The sequence below is a fragment of the Sphaeramia orbicularis genome, chromosome 9 (genome assembly GCF_902148855.1).
Source record: "Sphaeramia orbicularis chromosome 9, fSphaOr1.1, whole genome shotgun sequence".
In the NCBI taxonomy this organism is placed as follows: Eukaryota; Metazoa; Chordata; class Actinopteri; order Kurtiformes; family Apogonidae; genus Sphaeramia; species Sphaeramia orbicularis.
Genome location: NC_043965.1, coordinates 13,651,391 through 13,669,232, shown reverse-complemented (window position 1 = coordinate 13,669,232; position 17,842 = coordinate 13,651,391). Strand labels below are relative to the sequence as shown.

At 37.0% G+C, this 17,842-nt stretch overlaps 2 protein-coding genes across 2 annotated transcripts; both read left to right on the top strand.

The window, feature by feature from the left end:
- The first annotated feature begins 83 nt into the window (after window positions 1–83).
- Window positions 84–6,359, top strand: poli (polymerase (DNA directed) iota). The gene is made up of 10 exons (XM_030142667.1): window positions 84–278; window positions 452–571; window positions 671–835; window positions 1,401–1,547; window positions 1,743–1,979; window positions 3,078–3,256; window positions 3,363–3,454; window positions 3,553–3,686; window positions 4,781–4,998; window positions 5,186–6,359. Exons 1-10 carry the CDS (start codon window positions 206–208, stop codon window positions 5,957–5,959), a joined length of 2,139 nt encoding a protein of 712 aa, XP_029998527.1. The 5' UTR covers window positions 84–205; the 3' UTR covers window positions 5,960–6,359.
- On the top strand, window positions 6,001–16,788 carry rab27b (RAB27B, member RAS oncogene family). Its single transcript, XM_030142672.1, has 5 exons — window positions 6,001–7,836; window positions 14,395–14,480; window positions 14,700–14,803; window positions 14,994–15,117; window positions 16,078–16,788. The coding sequence occupies exons 1-5, from the start codon at window positions 7,684–7,686 to the stop codon at window positions 16,265–16,267; spliced, it is 657 nt and encodes a 218-aa protein (XP_029998532.1). The 5' UTR covers window positions 6,001–7,683; the 3' UTR covers window positions 16,268–16,788.
- Window positions 16,789–17,842: the final 1,054 nt, after the last annotated feature.

Genomic DNA, 17,842 nt, shown 5'->3' with positions numbered 1-17,842 from the left:
TTTTATCGCAGTAAGCCCTCCACGTCGGTAGGTGGTAGTGTTGTACAAAGCTGAACTGGACTTTACACCTAAACAGACCTTACCCGGGAGTACGTACATCGTGCATGGTGTTGTTGTCATTCTCCCTCTGTTGCATATACATCTGTTTTATCTGGTTTCTGATACATTAAAGTTTTGAAAACGCGTACTCTCAGCGTTGTTCGAAATGGAAAACAGTGAGGACGAAGCGGGAGAAGATGACACCGAATGGAAGAATATTTTCACAGATCCAACTCCTGGTGAAGTATCCAAAGACAATCTAGAAAACTGAAAACTGACTTTCTGTAATATTTAAATGGCTTTTTGCCAGTCAGGAAAAGTATTTCTCTGTTATATGTGCATACGTGCCAACTGATAAAGACGGTTTAATGCTTGACGCTCTGTTTTTTTTTTTGTTTTTTTTTTTTTTAAGGTTCAGACGATAATATGATACCAACACCTGCACATAGAGTCATTGTGCATTTTGACCTGGACTGCTTCTATGCTCAAGTAGAAATGATCAGAAATCCAGCTCTAAAAAATGTGCCTTTAGGTAAAAAAGTGACTACGTACACAGGATCTAAATGGGTTTGTTTTCCAGAACAGTTAAATGCCATATTGTTTTTGTTTTGTTTTTTTCTCATTTCATCAGGCATTCAGCAGAAAAACATAGTAGTCACATGTAACTATGTGGCAAGAGAGCAAGGTGTCACCAAGCTGATGTTTGTGACTGATGCAATGGAAAAATGTCCTCAGCTGGTGCTGGTCAAAGGAGAAGACCTGACACATTACAGAGAAATGTCCTATAAAGTGACAGGTAAGGCTTAAGAACTTTGTAAGACTGAGGCCACAATTTTAAAAGACAGTCAGTGATGAATCTAAACCTATGGGTCCTTTTGGTGACACGTGATGTGAGGTAATTCTCAGAAAAATTATGAGAGAATTTAACAGCAGAATAACCTGTGTAGCTTAATTATTAGTACTAGGTGTCAGGATTTAGTGTTAGAAAGTTCAAATCCGAGAAGCAGACTTTTCTTAAGATTTGAATGCTCTTGGCTGGAGGTTAAAAGACACACTGGGTGGGAAATAATGTCTATGATAATGCTTCTTTGCAAAATTTTGTCAGTTCAGATCCAATAAATATTTAACAACTCACTATAACATTGTGAAATTCAATAGCACACAAAACAACAGTATCAAAACACGGAATAAGCAGATCACTTATACTTTATTGTCAGGATAGTAGCAATTTTAGCAGGTCCGTTGTATTAGACTGGACCAGTTTGAAATAGTTGCGCCTTTATATACTAGACTCTGAGAGCATATTTCTCTTTTTTGATTCGATTGTATTTGCTGCACCTTATGTCATCTTCTTACCTTAGAGCTGCTGATGTCCTACTGTCCACTGGTAGAGAGGCTTGGATTTGATGAGAACTTCATGGACATCACGGAGATGGTGGAAAGACGGCTTACGCAGACACATGAATCACACAGCTACTCGTTTAAAGGCCATGTCTACAATCATATCAGTATGTATATTTATGCATTGTGTATGTAGCTGTAGATGTGCACCTGGCCCCTGGAAAATGGGAAATGAGATGAAACATTTTGAGAAACTACAGAATTTGCATTGAGCTCTCAGTTTCACACTGCAAGAAACTGAAAGATCTGGTTAAAATTCAGACCATGAACTGCTGATATTACCAAGCTTTTTTCATTATTAGATACAGATGATACCACCGGTAAACACCCAAGGCTGGCTTTAGGTTCACATGTTGCTGCAGAGGTGAGAGAGGCCATCCACAGCAAACTGGGCCTGACCGGCTGCGCTGGCATCGCCACAAACAAACTGCTGGCCAAACTGGTGTCGGGCACCTTCAAACCAAATCAGCAAACCACTCTGTTGCCTGAGGATGTCAGCAACATTGTGAGTTGCCTGAGCAGCCTCCGCAAAGTACCAGGTATATTTGCCAACTCAAGTTTTAAATACCAAAATGCTGCATGATTAAATAAAGGTTTTAGACCGTGAAATACAATCACAATACAATACAACTGCTGAGGTGTTGGTTTGCAGCTCATGTTTGACAGTTTAGAGGAGTCTATAAATGCAGTTTGTGGTAAAGCTGTTGGAGTATCAGACTGTGAAAATACATAAATATGAAGACACACAGCAGAAAGCTGCAGCATTGATAGCATTGTAACTGTCTCTCTACACACTGTTCAGAGCTTTCATAGGTGTCTCTACAGCCTTAAGATGGTCAGAGTGATTTTCATGCCGTTTCATACATTTTCATCCCATTCACATAGATTGTGCAGAATGTGCAAAGGAAGCACCCTTTTTGGTGTTGGTGACGTGTACCTCATATGACAAGAGATGTAGTCCATTCAGCTGTTTGACACAAAAGTATGTATTTTTATATCTTTAGCACAAGCTGTGACTTGCTTAGCTCATAAAATTATATTTTAAATTGATAAACATCATATGCGGAAATGATGAAGTGGGTTCAGAAGATGGATGGATGGATGGATGTGTAAATGGTGACAAGTTAATTGGGCTCAAAAAATTATTTGTCTCTCACCTTTGACCACTGTTCATATTTTTTCCCTGGGTTAGGTCCCATGGGGCATAGCATAAGGGGCAGGACTTTGGCTCTCTATATGTATCTTAATTATTTGTTAGTTTATTCTGCAAAAAATAGTTTATTTTGGTATTCTGTTAATTAATTTATTCTGTAATAAACAAAAGAAAAGTATAACTTGTTTACTCATGGGAAGCTGCAGTCTATGAATTTTTTGAGATTTTACCTGAAATAAATTACTTAATCATTGATCAGAATAATTTTGAGTATTACTGTTTAAGAGTTAAAACTCTAGTAATGAGAAGTCCTGCAGGTGATGTAGATACCAAAAATCCATATCTGTTTTCTAATTCTCATATTGTCACACATTTAGTTTGTCATTTTTTTCAGTTTTGTTTTCAGTTACCTAAAAACATTACATTTAATTTCATCACTGTCTCCTTAGGCTGTTGTTATGTTATTATTCTCATGTCTTCTCAGGGGTGGGACACCAAACAGCCAAGAGACTTCAGGCCCTGGGATTGGTCAGTGTGAGTGACCTTCAGCTCTTCTCATTGGCTGAGTTAGTGAGAGAGTTTGGAAGCCCCAGTGCTCAGCGATTGAAGAATCTGGCCCTGGGTGTTGATGACTCACCTGTGACACCTACTGGGGCCCCACAGGTGTGGAATACGTTACTCAAACTACACTACTAGTATTTACTTAAACGGAAGGTCTGTTTTGTCATCATCCTTTCAGTTGACCAGCAGTGTGCTTTTTATGTTATAGTCTCTCAGTGATGAAGATTCCTTCAAGAAAATTTCATCCACTAAAGATGTTTTGGAAAAGATTCAAGAGCTCCTGAAAAGCCTATTGGAAAGGTTGGTCGGTTTTCTTGCCTATTTAATGCCACTATGTCATTAGTGTGTATAATTTTTGAGCCACTGAATCTAACTTTTATCATTTGTTTTAAAACAAGGATGCACAAAGATGGCAGGCAGCCCCAAACTTTCCGTCTCACCATTCGCAGATACTCTGCAACCAACAAGTGGTTCAGTCGTGAGAGTCGACAGTGTCCTATCCCCAATCACATAGGCCAGAAAATCACTTCTGGTAAGCATTGAACAACTTAATATGGCATCATGTGTATAACATAATACACATATATGACTCTATAAAAAGTGGACATAGCTACAGTCATGTCACTCGTTTGCTTGTAAAAGTCTTAGGTTTGGCATTTTTGGTATTGCTGGTGATTTTTTTTGTGGCAGAGGTGATTGTGGAGGAGTGAGAAGTGAAAGTCACCAAACCTACTAACATATTGAAAATACTGACAGATAGCACAGCTTAGAAAGAAATCTTATATTAATGGAATTTCATCTACTTGCTATATGTTAAAACATTCTGTTGGTTTGATCACTTTAATGGCAACTTTGTGTAATGTATAAGCGTACTAATTAGCAGGCTACATGACAAACCTTACAGTAAAATTCAGAAATAATGCCAATATGAAATTAGCTAATATAGCTAAGTTATGCTATCAGGTCAGATTGTAATTAACTAACATTTGCTCAACAAAATCCTTTAACGATCTTGTTTTATTTAATAAATGGAGGAGTGAGATCATTTCATTTATACTTAGCTTCCAAATCCAATTCTCTCCATCTTAAAACAATGCTTATTATATTTTATAAAACACTGGATTTCAATTGTAATTTATAATGTAAGTTCACCCTGATTTTCTCTCTGAGACTGTAAAGAACAAAAGTTGAAAGTTACATCAGATACATCCACTCATTATGGCTAAAAAAAATTGTCCTCTGAACTCACAGTGATTTTGACCTCTGGCCACATTTGAATCAAATAACAAAATTCTCTCATGGTGTTCGTGTAGTATTATCCTCAAGAGCAGACTGACATGACACCACAGCGACCCTAACTTTTGACCTCTGGCCACCAAAATCTTCATCCTTGAGTCCATATTTGCAAACACTGTGGCAAATTTTGACATTATGTGAGGCCAGTCCTGAGGTATTTTATTTTAAATGTAATGGGGGGGAGTCAAACAACAGACAGACCAGAGATGAAAAAGAAGTCTCTCTAATAAGGTATGCCAACTGTTATGGTTAAGATAGTGTTAACATACTGTACATTGTTTAGTATTTAATGTTTCTATGGATTAAACTAAATTTTCCCCCCTGTATTAGGCAGTACTGACAGTGCCCTGGTCCAGCTGCTCCCCTTGGCCATGAAGCTCTTCCACAAGATGGTTGACATCACAGCTGCTTTCCACCTCACACTCATTAATGTTTGCTTTAGTAATCTGCACAGCAGAGCTGCTGCTACTGGAAAGTGCTCCATAACATCTTTCTTCAGTCACAGCACATCTCCTAGAAAGTCACAAAGCTACTCTTCACAAAGTCAGGTATTGTATCCCAAACACACACAGCCTGTCAGTGCAGTTTAGATAACACGCTGTTCTGAAAAGATCTTAAACTTGCTTTGTTACTTTTAAAACCATACTGTTATATCATGACTCATGATCCTTTCCCTTTCTTGGAAGTAGTTTCTCTGAAAATCATTTTTGCTCCTCCCTCTTAAATCTTCAATAGGATGATTTCTCTCAGAGCGGGGGTGGACAAAGCATGGATCATCAGTCCAGCCCACATAGCATTACCCAACGGACAGTAGCCTCAAAAAATGTTTCTGCCTCTGAAGCAGTATTACATGGATTTACAAGAAAACAGAGCCCTGCTGTCACTGTAGGTGTGTCTCATCTACAGAAACCATCCTGCAGCGTGGTGAGATTGAACCCAGATGAAACATGTAACATTGCAATGAGTCAGTTACCTCCAAATGTTGATCCAGAAGTGTTCAAGGTCCTCCCTGAAGAGATCCAGAAGGAGCTGTTATCTCCTGCCTATTCAAATTCCCTCTCCTCATTCCTACCAGGAAAAAACACTTCTCCACAATGCCCCTCACCCTCGAACCCACTCCCACAGACATTTACAAACTCACAAAATCTTAACAGAAAAGATGCTGTTGATGAATTGGATTCATCTGACAGACCAACCACATGGAATCCTCCACTGCAGCCCTTAGGCACAAGCACTGCAATTCATGGAGAAGACAGCATGACAGAAGAGGAACTGTCATTCCCCAGGTCTTCTGACTGCGAGTTCCCTGTAAATGTGGACCCTAAGGTGTTTTCAGAGCTTCCACCGGATGTTCAGAAGGAGCTGATGTCTGAATGGAAGCAACACAAGCCTGTCCTAAAAGCTCCTTCGTCTAAGAAACCTGGGAGAAACTCGGTGACCAAAGACAAAAAGACTGGAGGACAAGGCAGCCAAGCAAACAGTTTATTGAAATACTTCAAACCCAGTTAGACTGGGCCGTTGTGTGGCTATAAGGGTTTATTTTGGAGAAATACCTGAAGTTGATAATCTGAAAAACACATAAATAAGATCAATCAGAAACAATTATTATGTCAGCCTATAGGAACATGACAGTATTATGAACCTGGGTTTGATGACACTGTTGTGCATTATACTTGAAGAGACATCACAATACATAAAGAGTTAATCACCAGCTACAAATTAACCATACCGTATCAAACACAGGAAAATAATGACTGTAGCATGTGTTAAAAGATGTAGATGCAACAGACACAAAAATCTTAAGTAAATGAAACTTGGAGCTTGACTAAGTTGTCTTTACTTTAAAGTTATTGTGATGTTTTATCGACAGTACCTCTCTATGTCTGTGCTAATATCAAGTCTAAAAGGGTTTAAATTGTAGATGTTGAACTTTCACCTGAAGTTACCTGTAATATAAAATCCCTTGTAAATAAATATTCACAGATGCAATTAGATCATGACATTATTAACTAAAGAAGGAAGGAGTAAATCTTAAACTCAAGGTTTCTTTGTTTACTCCTAGAAGTAGGATTATTCTGTTGAGCCTCTAGAAATTAGGTCTGTGGGTTGTTTTCCACTGAAATCCACAGAGGTATACATTATTCGCTGATGAAGCATTGTAACTCAAGTGAAATCCCAGAAAAACACCAGGTCTATGCACACAGCCCTGCTTGGCTCTTGTTGGTGCGAAACTCCTCCCTGGATCACATGTGAAAAGGGGAAAGGTTGTCAATATACTACATGCCATTCAATCACGATACTGGTTATTTAATTGAATCAGGAGTAATACAACACCTTCTGAATGGACGTTGGCTCCTTTTGCAGACAGAGTGGTAAGATAATGTCCTTTTATATTAGAAGTTCAGAGGAGCCGTAATATGTTTGCAGAGTAAAATGTTTAGCTGTCTTGCTTTGATTTGGTTTAAAGGTTGATGTTATTTGATGCGAAGACACTAAAAAGCCTGGATTTCCTCATGTTAATGAATTTGTCCGATAAACCTTGACTGCATGATTAGATTTCTAATCATGCATGGGAAATCACTCCAGATTTTATGGTTGCATCCCATGCCCTGCTATTACTGAATTTGAGTCTTATGATCGTCCCTTTTTCTGAATGCTAAAACATCCAGAAAATTTGCCAGCAAGTTGAATATTGAGTATATACTAAGCCAATTGTGTTTCTGAGGATATTTGGAGACTGCTAACTATCGCTTACATAAGAAAATCTGATTTTCCACACTGCCTGGTTCAAACTGTAAGAGTAACCGAAACAGTGCAGTGACCTGAGTGGCGTCATGCAGTGTTAACTTGCTTGCCCATAGCCCTTTAAGTCAATAAAAGGAGTTCTGTCTGCCAAACAAGCTGTGTTTTTCGCTCAGCAAGTCAGAGGAAAGTCTGGGGAGGCATTTGACTGCTCATGTGGAAGCCAGCTTAAGTCATGTGCTAGTCGCTCTCTGATCAGCGCCTAATGAGTGGAGAGTTATGACGTCCACCTAAGTCTGTGTGAAGTCCCTGCACCCTCTGAGTGAGAACTGTAGTTTAGATGGAACTGTTTCACCTTTCTTTTCAGGTTTATTCTCCTTTTAAGTACTTTCTGAAGGGAGTACTTTAAAACTTCCAAGCTTTTATACAACTCAAACCAGCACTGGACTGTACTGTGAGTATAAGTGGCAGGTGGAGCACCCGGCTACACAATGGCTGATTGGGACTATGACTATCTGATCAAGCTGCTGGCCCTAGGGGACTCAGGGGTGGGCAAGACCACCTTCCTCTACAGGTACACCGATAACAAGTTCAACAGAAAGTTCACAACGACTGTGGGTATCGACTTCAGGGAAAAGAGAGTGGTGAGTAACATGTTAAGCAGTCTAAATTCCTTCATCATCTGTTAACATGTTCCTTGGGGGTCTTTATTATTTACATTTCTGCACAATTCACAACAATTGTAATGTTTGATTTCACATTTTATTTTACAGATTGGGTGTTTTCGTTCATGGATAGCTTGGACATCGAGATAACTTTTTTGTTACCATTAACTAAAATCCTTATATTTGTATAATTTTGTACGTCCATTGCAATATCTAGAAGACAGCTCAACAAATCTGCTCACTTGTAATATCAATCCACAATTTACCTTTTTTTTTGTCTGTTTTTTAATTTCATTGGAGCAAGTGCTTTTGTGGTCCATGTTACATGTTTTAACAGTTTGGTAATGTCATTTTGTTGAAGATAATATCACTTGTATGAGTGTGTACTATGGAGCCAAATCTAGGACAAATGTTTTGTTAATTTAAAAAAAAAAAGTTTTAATTGTGCAATTCAACTTTTGACGGACCCTTCAAGCTGTGATCTTCAACTTTTGAACTCTGAGAAGTAAAGCAATGCATTTAACAGTAATGAATGTAGTTTTAAACTTGGATTCAGTTCTGAAATTCATTTTATGTACTTTTTTTATTCATTTTTCAGTCTTTATTTTTATGTGTTCTTTGATATTTAAGTTATGTGTTGCAAATGTTATTTCAGATTTAGGTCATATTTTTATTTATTTTGTTATGGTACAATGAGGAAAATGACACTTTGTGATATGAAAAGTATTACTTCATAAGGTATTGTTGGAACGTTTTCACATTTTAACCTGATATCTTGTTTTAATATGAAAATGTTCTTGTTATAGTATGGTTCTGATCAATTGCCAGGCAGCACTATGCTTCCATGCAAATGGAAAAACTAGATGCTTTAACTGAGGAAATAGAATTAATTAGGACCTTTACTTAAATGAAACCATCAAGCCTTAATTTAAGATCAAAATATATATGGAAATTAATACTGTTTGCACTAATATTTTCATAATGAAATCTAAATTTTAGTTCACTTGCATAAAGAGTTGAAGATCACAACTTGTCAGTATCAGTTTAAAAACTGTCCCAAGTTTGGCTTTAAGTGTTCATTGTGGTTTTTGTTTTAGACAGTGTAAGATTTTTACTTTCGCTTAAGTACAAATTTGAGGTACTTGCAATTGAGTATTTCTATTTTCTATAGTTTTACACTTTTACTCCACTACATCTCAGAGGCATATTATATACTTTTAACTCCATTACATTTGTCAGACAGCTGTAATTACTCTCCAACAGGTTTTCATCCCCTCCTTGACAAGTAGAAACTATGACCTCCAAATGTTTGTTGTCAGAAATAATTACTAAGGAGACAAGATATTGTCACATGTACATCTTTAATACCTTTACAGAGCTCTGGTTTTACACCAAATGGCATGAACAAGGTTCCATTCATTTTGGGTCACATATATAAGAAAAAACTCATGTAAACCATTCCACATTTGTCAATATACATATTTACCTAACCTATCACCAATTCACTCTTGGCCCTCTAAGGCATTTTCCCCAAAACTAAATAAGAACACACAACAGCTGACTGTTGCCAGGCAAACATAACCTTTTAATAGCCTGGAGTACATTTTGTTGTAGTCGGCGTCTCTTTCGACATCTGTTTCTCATGTCATTTGTGATAAATTGCCTTTATTGTTCCTGGAATGTGCTGAGAAAATCCTCCTGCTCCCATTCTGGACAAGATATGTCTTGCCTCCCTCTCCTGACATGATTTTTCATTTTGAGAGGTCAAAATAGATGCTCCTTATTTGATAAGATTTTACACATATATTAATTGTTTAAACTAAGGAAATATATTGTTTTGATGGCAGCAACAAGTCTCTAAAAAGTTGGGATGGGAGCAACTATAGGCTGAACAAGTAAGAGTTTCTGAAAAGAAACAGCTGGATGCACATTTTGCAGCTAATCAGGATAATTGACAACAAGTCAGTAACATGATCAGCTATAAAAAAGCATTTTAGTGGGGCAGAGTCACTCAGAAGTAATTTCAGAATAAAGTTTCTCAGTGAAAAATTGTGAAGATTGGAATATTTCAGTATTTACTGTGCATAACTTCTTAAAAAGTTTCCAAAAATCTGGAGAAACCTCTGTGCACAAGCAGCAAGATTGGAAATCTGTGTTGGATGTCAGTGATCCTTTGGTCATCAGGCTGCACTGCATTAAATCCACCATCTTCTTTGGCCCAAAGTTCATTTAAAATTAACTGAGTCAGTGTCCTCTGGACCAAAGAGGAAAGGGGCCATCTAGGGGTCAAAGGGATCATCTAGATAGCCTGCATCTCTGATGGTTTGGAGGTACATTAGTGCTTATGGGATGGGCAACTGGCACAAAAGGAGGCATCATCAATAATGAAATCTGTATACAGGTTTTAGAGCAACATGTGGTCCCATCCAATGTATTTTTCCAGGTAGGCCTTCCCTATTTCAGCAAGACAGTGTCAAACTGCATACTGCATCTATTATAACAGCATAGCTTTGTAGTAGAAGAGTCCATGTGCTGATGTGGCCTGCCTGCAATCCAGACCTTTGACCAGTTTGAAACATTTGTTGGATCATAACATGAAAGATACAACAAAGAAGACCCAGGGCTGTTGAGCAGAAAGTATCACGCATGAGACAAGAATGGACAACATTCCTGTGCCAAAACATCACAACTGGTCTCCAGGTTTTTAGACATTTACAGACTGTTGTTATGAGAAGAGGGGATTTTACACCACGGTAAACACTGCTGTGTCCCAACATTTTGGAGATGTTACTGACATGAAATTTGAAATGAGCTTGTTTTTTTCTTAGAATTGTATATTTTCTCAGTTTAATTCAATTCACTTTTATTTAAATAGTGCCAATTATAATTAGTTATCTCAAGAGACGTAAATTCAATCAAGTCCTTAAAATTACGGTATATACAGTTGCAGAAAAAATTATTAGATCACCCCTTGTTTTCTTCAATTTCTTGGTCATTTTAATGCCTGGTACAACTAAAGGTACATTTGTTTGGACTAATATAATGATAACAAAAATAGCTCATAAGAGTTTAATTTAAGAGCTGATATCTAGCCATTTTCCATGTTTTCTTGATCATAACCAAAATGACTAAAGTTCTTACATCAATAGCTATGGCATTGTACTGCTTTTAGGCACTCAATGTTTTGTTTTCTGTCTGTTTTATTCATGATACACACAGGAGTTAGTACTTGATTGCATAACTATTGTTTTTGATGACTTTTGATGGTCTAATAGTTTTTTCCGTGACTGTATATGCGGAGAGGAAATCCAACAAACACCATTAGAGCAACCGCAAGGAAACAAGTTGGGTAGAAAAACCTTTTATACTAGGAAAAACATCTGACGGAATAAGGCTCTGGGTTGACAGGCATCAGAACAGCATAGACAAGGACAAACAATACAGACACTGGAGAACACAGGCAAACACTGGGCAGGTTGGACTACTTATGTTGTGTTTCAGCCACATCTTAAATCCAGAAATTAGAAGATAATCCCTTCCAAATGTCAGTTTTATTTATATAGCTCAATGTCACAGTCACATTATCATCCTACTGTTTTTTGACCCTAGGAAAAAACAAAACAAGAAACCTCAAAAAGTGGCACAGAGGATGGGCTCCGTTTGGTAGGACTGACTGACAGTGCAGTAGGTTCAAGGTGACTTTATTAATACCCATAGGTAGATTTGTTCTGCAGTCTGGAGAGGGCATCTCATACACAAAAACATTAAAACCACAGGACACATACGGGGGACAGATTAAAAACAGCACAGACAAAGACATGGACAGGTACTTCTAGCAGTTCGCTGATCATGATTAAAACAGACTAAAAATAAAAGAAAGCAGACTAAAATAAATGTCATCAAATATCACTAGGAAATGCCAATATAAAACCTGTAAAAAGCATGATAAAAACATCATGATATAATGATCCAATATAATACAAAGGGCAGTAGATAACTAAATGATAAATAAGTTAAGACCATGTTATGATAAGCCAGGACCCAAGAATTAAAGGTGTAGGTGTTTGTGTCCACAGATGTTTATGTAAAATATATACAGAAAATTCCACATATATTATGTGCAGCAGTGGAATCTAATACTTTATTTCTCTTCTATTATAAACCTAAGCCTAAACTAAAGTTTCCTGAAAAGAGTGGATATTAAAGCTAAATGTGTGTGTGATGGAGTTTTAATGTTGTGACAAGAAAGGAGGTGGTTATGCAGGTGGAAGTTGGGGTCAGTCAGTTGAGGATGTGTGTAGACATCAATTAAGGGATTATAGTTAGGGTTTAGATTAAGGTTATGGCCCCACTCCATACTTCCAACTTTATCTAAGTTCTTTTGTATGTTTGGGTGTTAAGATGTTCATTTTAACCACTACACCACAAAGTCCAAGCCAAAGACAATGAGACAGAAAGGGTAAAGAATTCAAATTCAACCATTATCCTGTTAATAGTATCATAGTGTCTAACAGGTGTCAACTAGGTTCACGGGTAGCACTGTGAGCCAATGCTGTCAGATCTCCAAATGTTCCAATGGTGGTAAAAAAAAAAATCATATTTTTATTATCTTTGTCCTCCTCTCACTGGCTCAAGTGAGCAGGGCTTGGTTGGAACAGTGGTGTTTCATATTTTGTTTGATTTTGCTTTAAAAGTTTCATGTTATAAAAATGACGGAAATGCAACATTATTATTATTATTTATTTATTTATTGAGATTTATATAAAAGCTGTGATGTTGTCCCCACTACAAGATGGCCCCCAATCAAAACAAGCCAGTTTCAAAATACTTATCTGGTGATGTACGAGGGCTGTTCAATAAGTTCATGGCCTCACCCAGAAATACTGGTTGTTATAATACAGGATGTTACATTCTTTCGTGATGGGATAGTGATGCTTGAACATCGATGGACCAAGTGCATTGCTGTAAATGGAGATTATGTTGAAAAATAAAATATAAATTATCAGTCTGTGTTGTTCTGTTCTGGGTGAGGCCATGAACTTATTGAACGGCCCTCGTACAGGATGTTCATAAAGTCTCTTTACAATTTAACAAATTTATTACAGTAGCAAAGAAATAGACAAACCTGTGGAAATGATTACTTAATGAAAAGTAGATATTGAAGTTTTTTTGCTTCATTTAATACACCTCCTAGGCACCATTAGTTGCATGAAGCACATAAAGACTGTTCTGGATTTCTTGCCCTGTTTGCTGGATCATTGCCTCCTCAGTGGTGTCAGTGGTGTCAGTGATCTTTTGTTTCAGGTCACTGATGTCCCGTATCTTTGTTTGATACACGATATCTTTAACATAACCCCACAGAAAGAAATCCAGAGGGGTGATATCTGGTGAACAAGGTGGCCAATCCACCGATCTGGAAACATTTGCTTTAGGAACCCACCAACATGTAGTCCCCAGTGTGGTGGTGCACTATCTACCTGGAAAATGATGGTTGGTTGAAGGTCATCCAGTTGTGGTGACATATTCAGTCAAAAGGTCAAGGTAAATATTAGCAGTAATTGATCTCTTGTTGAAGAAAAATGGACCAATGGGATTACACACTTTGATAAACACTGAGTATATAGAACAAATCTGTTTAACATATGTCATCAACTGTTTTTTGTAATGAATTTTTTTAAATTGTAAAGAGACTGTCTATTATTGTATTAAAGGTATGGGAGACTTTCGTCAACAATTTTTCATCAAATCAGTCAAACCCCAGTCATAGCCTAAGTATCACGAATCCATAAGTCTTTCTGTGATTACTCACCTGAATCTCTTCCCTCACGGTGAACAATTTTGAGGTGTACTCCACCGTAAACAGTCCATTTGTTTACAAACAGAGCCAGTAGGTAACTCACTTCACCATGAGGCAAGAGATTCAGGTGAGTAATCACAGAAAGACTTATGGATTCATAATACTTAGGCTATGACTGGGATTTTACAGATTTGATGAAAAATTGGTGATGAAAGTCTCCCGCAGCTTTAAGGAAGAACCAATCACATTAAAGACAAAATTTGCCAGCCCCACTCCCATCATTTACTAATAACAGAGCAGTGACCATATCATGCTCTAACACTGAAAAGTGCATTATTCCAGTTTCAGTGCATCAAAACTACTGCGTAACCTCTAAGGAAAGAAATGTTGCAGACCAGTGAATGGATTTTACTTTTATCGACTTATTTCAACTTATCCCAGGTCTTCTGGGATGTGTACAGCACAACAGACACAAATTAATAATCTTTTTTTTGGTTGTCATTGTTGTTGCCAACATTTAGTTAGCTTTTCCGAAGTGAGAAAACATGTCCTGTTAGCTGTTGAAGTTAAACAGCTTCACTGTTGTTTTTTTACAGCTCACTAAATTTCCATGGACTTTGACACTTATATCGCTATTATATTTGAACTGATCAAACTTAGACGATAAATAATTCAGTTTAAATATGTAATATGTTAAGTTTTTGGAGTGATGAGTACTATGTTTATCTTTTTTGGGTTAGACATACACAGGGACAGGTGCTGATGGGACCCGTGAGAGGAACTTTAAAGTCCATCTTCAGCTTTGGGACACTGCAGGACAGGAGAGGTAATTCACACCTTACACTGTATTTTATATAGAACACACATTGATTTAAAGCCTCTGCAATGTTTTGTGCTTTAAGAAGTGAAAATTAGTGACATATTCACCAGGATATTTGGTTTTTATTCAAACAAAATATTTTTCCATCAAAGCATTATTGTAGTTTTAGAAGTAATCTGGGAGCTCTAAGATGTTAAGTAATTAAATTTTTCCACCATTTTCCAGGTTTCGTAGTCTCACTACAGCTTTCTTCAGAGACGCCATGGGCTTTCTACTGATGTTTGACTTAACCAACCAGCAAAGCTTCCTCAATGTCAGGAACTGGATGAGTATGTGTCATCTTAGCAGCCTGCTGTGCTTCACATCAAACGCAGTCTTTATTCAGCCCCTGAAGAACAATAACACTTTTGTAGTGAGCATAAACACAAACAGCAAGGGATTAAGGGAGAATTTGAAGTTTGCACATGCATGAATATTTACATTACATGGGAGAAAATGACTTCCTCTGTGTTGGTTCAGGTCAGCTCCAGGCCAATGCATACTGTGATAACCCAGATGTTGTGCTGGTGGGAACCAAAGCCGACCTCAATGACACCAGGAATGTTCACACCAGGCAGGCTAAAGATCTGGCAGACAGATACGGGTGAGCATTTACATACTGCTTCTAGTGACCTACAGTAGTTGCCTCAGGGTGGAAAATGTAGATATGCATCAGCTGAGTTGCATCTCATGGAAAGGAGAGAATGGTTTTTATCTACTTAAATTTCCTTTGTTAACAACTGGCTCTTAGTAGAGTAGAGTATGTATTATATACCAGAAACCATATAAGGTATCATTATCAGACCCGTGGGAAACTCAAAATACTGTTTCAAATGTTTTTCCTTGCTACAGTACATCATAATAATTGAACAGATTACGTTTATTGCTTTGCATCTACTCTTCTACAAGTTTGTTTTTTCAAACACACTTTAATTCAGATTTTAAATTTTGCTTGCAGGGGCATTTCCATTGATTTTATTCCCTCAGACTTTAAATTTTATCATTAAATGTTAATGTATTGCACTGTTGTTTTAAAAATATATATCTAGTCATCTGTTTTGGTTTGTTCAGCTTTTGTAAGTTGTTTTTGATACAGAACTTTTCTAAGCATCTGATAGAGAAATTATGCTGAATAATTATGTATTTTTCTGGATTTATCATTATAATATCCCAGTATATATTTATTAGTATACGTTTGCTGTCTTTTTTTTATTTACAGTATCTTCTCTGCTTTCGGTAGGTGATACAATAGGTCTTGCTAAAAATGCTTCTTTAGTTGTTTTACTGGTTCAGCACAGGAGGGTGCTAGAGAACAGATTTCAACACTACTGCATTGATATTACCACTAGTTGATGAGAACTGTGACAAAGGTTAAAAGTAGATTATTCTCTTTTTTAATGACGTCACAAGTTAAACAAATTGTAAACCACAGACTTCAACAGGTACTTGACACATGCAGTATATGCAAAACCTTCTTATGACCTTTGAATGTTAACCTTGAGTATGTTTCACCCATATTGTGCTTTCCTCTTACCCAAGACTGGTCTTACTCCCTGTCCTTTAGCGTCCCCTACTTTGAGACAAGTGCAGTGACGGGTGTTAATGTCGACAGTGCAGTGACAACCCTTCTGGACTTAGTGATGAGGAGAATGGAGCAGAGCACGTATGGTGGGCACAGCCCTGAAGCCAATGGCAGCCTTGCAGCCAGCCACGAGGTGGAAGAGGCGCCTGTCAGGAGGAGATGTATCTGCTGATGTTATCACCAGCAGTTACAGCTATCTGCATTTTTTAAAGATGCTACTGTTTCCTACAGTGCTAAGTGAGTCAGTGGTAGTCAAAGATAAACAATTATTTGAGATTAGCAAAATTTGGATACACTCTTGAGAGAAATAGCACTTTGGAAATGTGATCCGTTTTACATGGATCTAAAGCATCCCTGTCCATACAGTTTCTTGCTGGTATTAGCTGTCAGTAATGCTTATATAAACAACCTGTGTATTGTCGAGGTGAGGAGGATAAAGAGCAGTATGAGCTTTATAAGGAATGTATATACTAACTTAAAAAAAGGTATTAGTGTAAATATCTGGCATGATTTCTTGACAGAATGTACTTGTGATGGAATAAAAAAGAATCAGTTTCAAATAAGTCACATCAGAGAAAAATACTAGTTTTATTTGACACATTGAGGCATTGATGGAAGGAATATGCAGGCACGTAACGTATATTTATGATGGAGTCTAATCAAACTATATATATATATATGTATATATATGTATGTATATATATATATATATATATATATATATATATATATATATATATATATATATATATATATATATATATATATATATATATATATATATATGAGATGACATGATTACATTTCTTATATGGATGATCTTTTTCTGTTAGAACAACCAAGATAGCAAATTCCCTTGCATGATTTATGCTTTTTATACAACATGTACATAAGCAGCCAAGCTCTTTTATGCATTATGGAACAAAGTTACCATGCACATTGAACAAAGTACAGGAATGTTAAAGGGTTGTTGGAACAAATCCTGTATAGTGCTGCATTTCGAATAAAGACATTTTATGTTAATGTATGTTTATGCCATTTGTCATTTAAATGTAATGCACAAAAAGCTGTACTGTTATTTAGACTGAATTACAATCCTGACAGACATTGCTATCTTAAACACACATTCTGTTTATGGATTTGGAAACCCTTGGAGAGGGTAAGCATTCAGCATCTGTATGGGTGCCAATGACCTTGTAGAACAGTAAATCAATTTATAGAGGACATTCATGGAGTCACACAGAAGTTCCACCACATTGCCTTGGCTGAAGCCAGAAAACCAAAACATTAAATTATTTTTGTGCCACAACAAGTGATATTTCACATCAACTTCACAAAAAAGGGATACTTAATATATTCATTCTTATTATTCAACCTCCAAAATCCCATAATAATCATCACCCAGCTAAGGAAACATTTTTGTTTGAACACATGATCTTTGGTGTACCTACATACATTGTTAACTTAGTGACTACTTAACTTAATCCTAAATATACACATCTGTAATGTCAGCTGAATGGACAAAAATGCAGCTGCTGTAACACTTTGATCGGATTTGAGTTTAAATGGTTGCTATGGTAACTGCGCTGGAGAGGAGACACCAAAGTGAATTAGTGAATCTTTCATCTTGCTCAAGGAGATAGACAAAAAATAACACTGTGTGGGAAAGGATGGCAAGCAAATGCCTATCATTTCTGAATCCAAATGATCACAAAAGCACACGCTACCACATTTTGTTGAGTTTGAA

Bases quoted from the DNA above. Each gene is read 5' to 3' on its own strand.
- poli (XM_030142667.1), top strand. From the start codon at position 206: ATGGAAAACAGTGAGGACGAAGCGGGAGAAGATGACACCGAATGGAAG. The intron at 572-670 runs GTAAAAAAGTGA...TCATTTCATCAG, and splicing joins TCTAAAAAATGTGCCTTTAG to GCATTCAGCAGAAAAACATA. The intron at 3,687-4,780 runs GTAAGCATTGAA...CCCCTGTATTAG, and splicing joins AGGCCAGAAAATCACTTCTG to GCAGTACTGACAGTGCCCTG.
- rab27b (XM_030142672.1), top strand. From the start codon at position 7,684: ATGGCTGATTGGGACTATGACTATCTGATCAAGCTGCTGGCCCTAGGG. The intron at 14,481-14,699 runs GTAATTCACACC...ACCATTTTCCAG, and splicing joins GACACTGCAGGACAGGAGAG to GTTTCGTAGTCTCACTACAG. The intron at 14,804-14,993 runs GTATGTGTCATC...GTGTTGGTTCAG, and splicing joins CAATGTCAGGAACTGGATGA to GTCAGCTCCAGGCCAATGCA.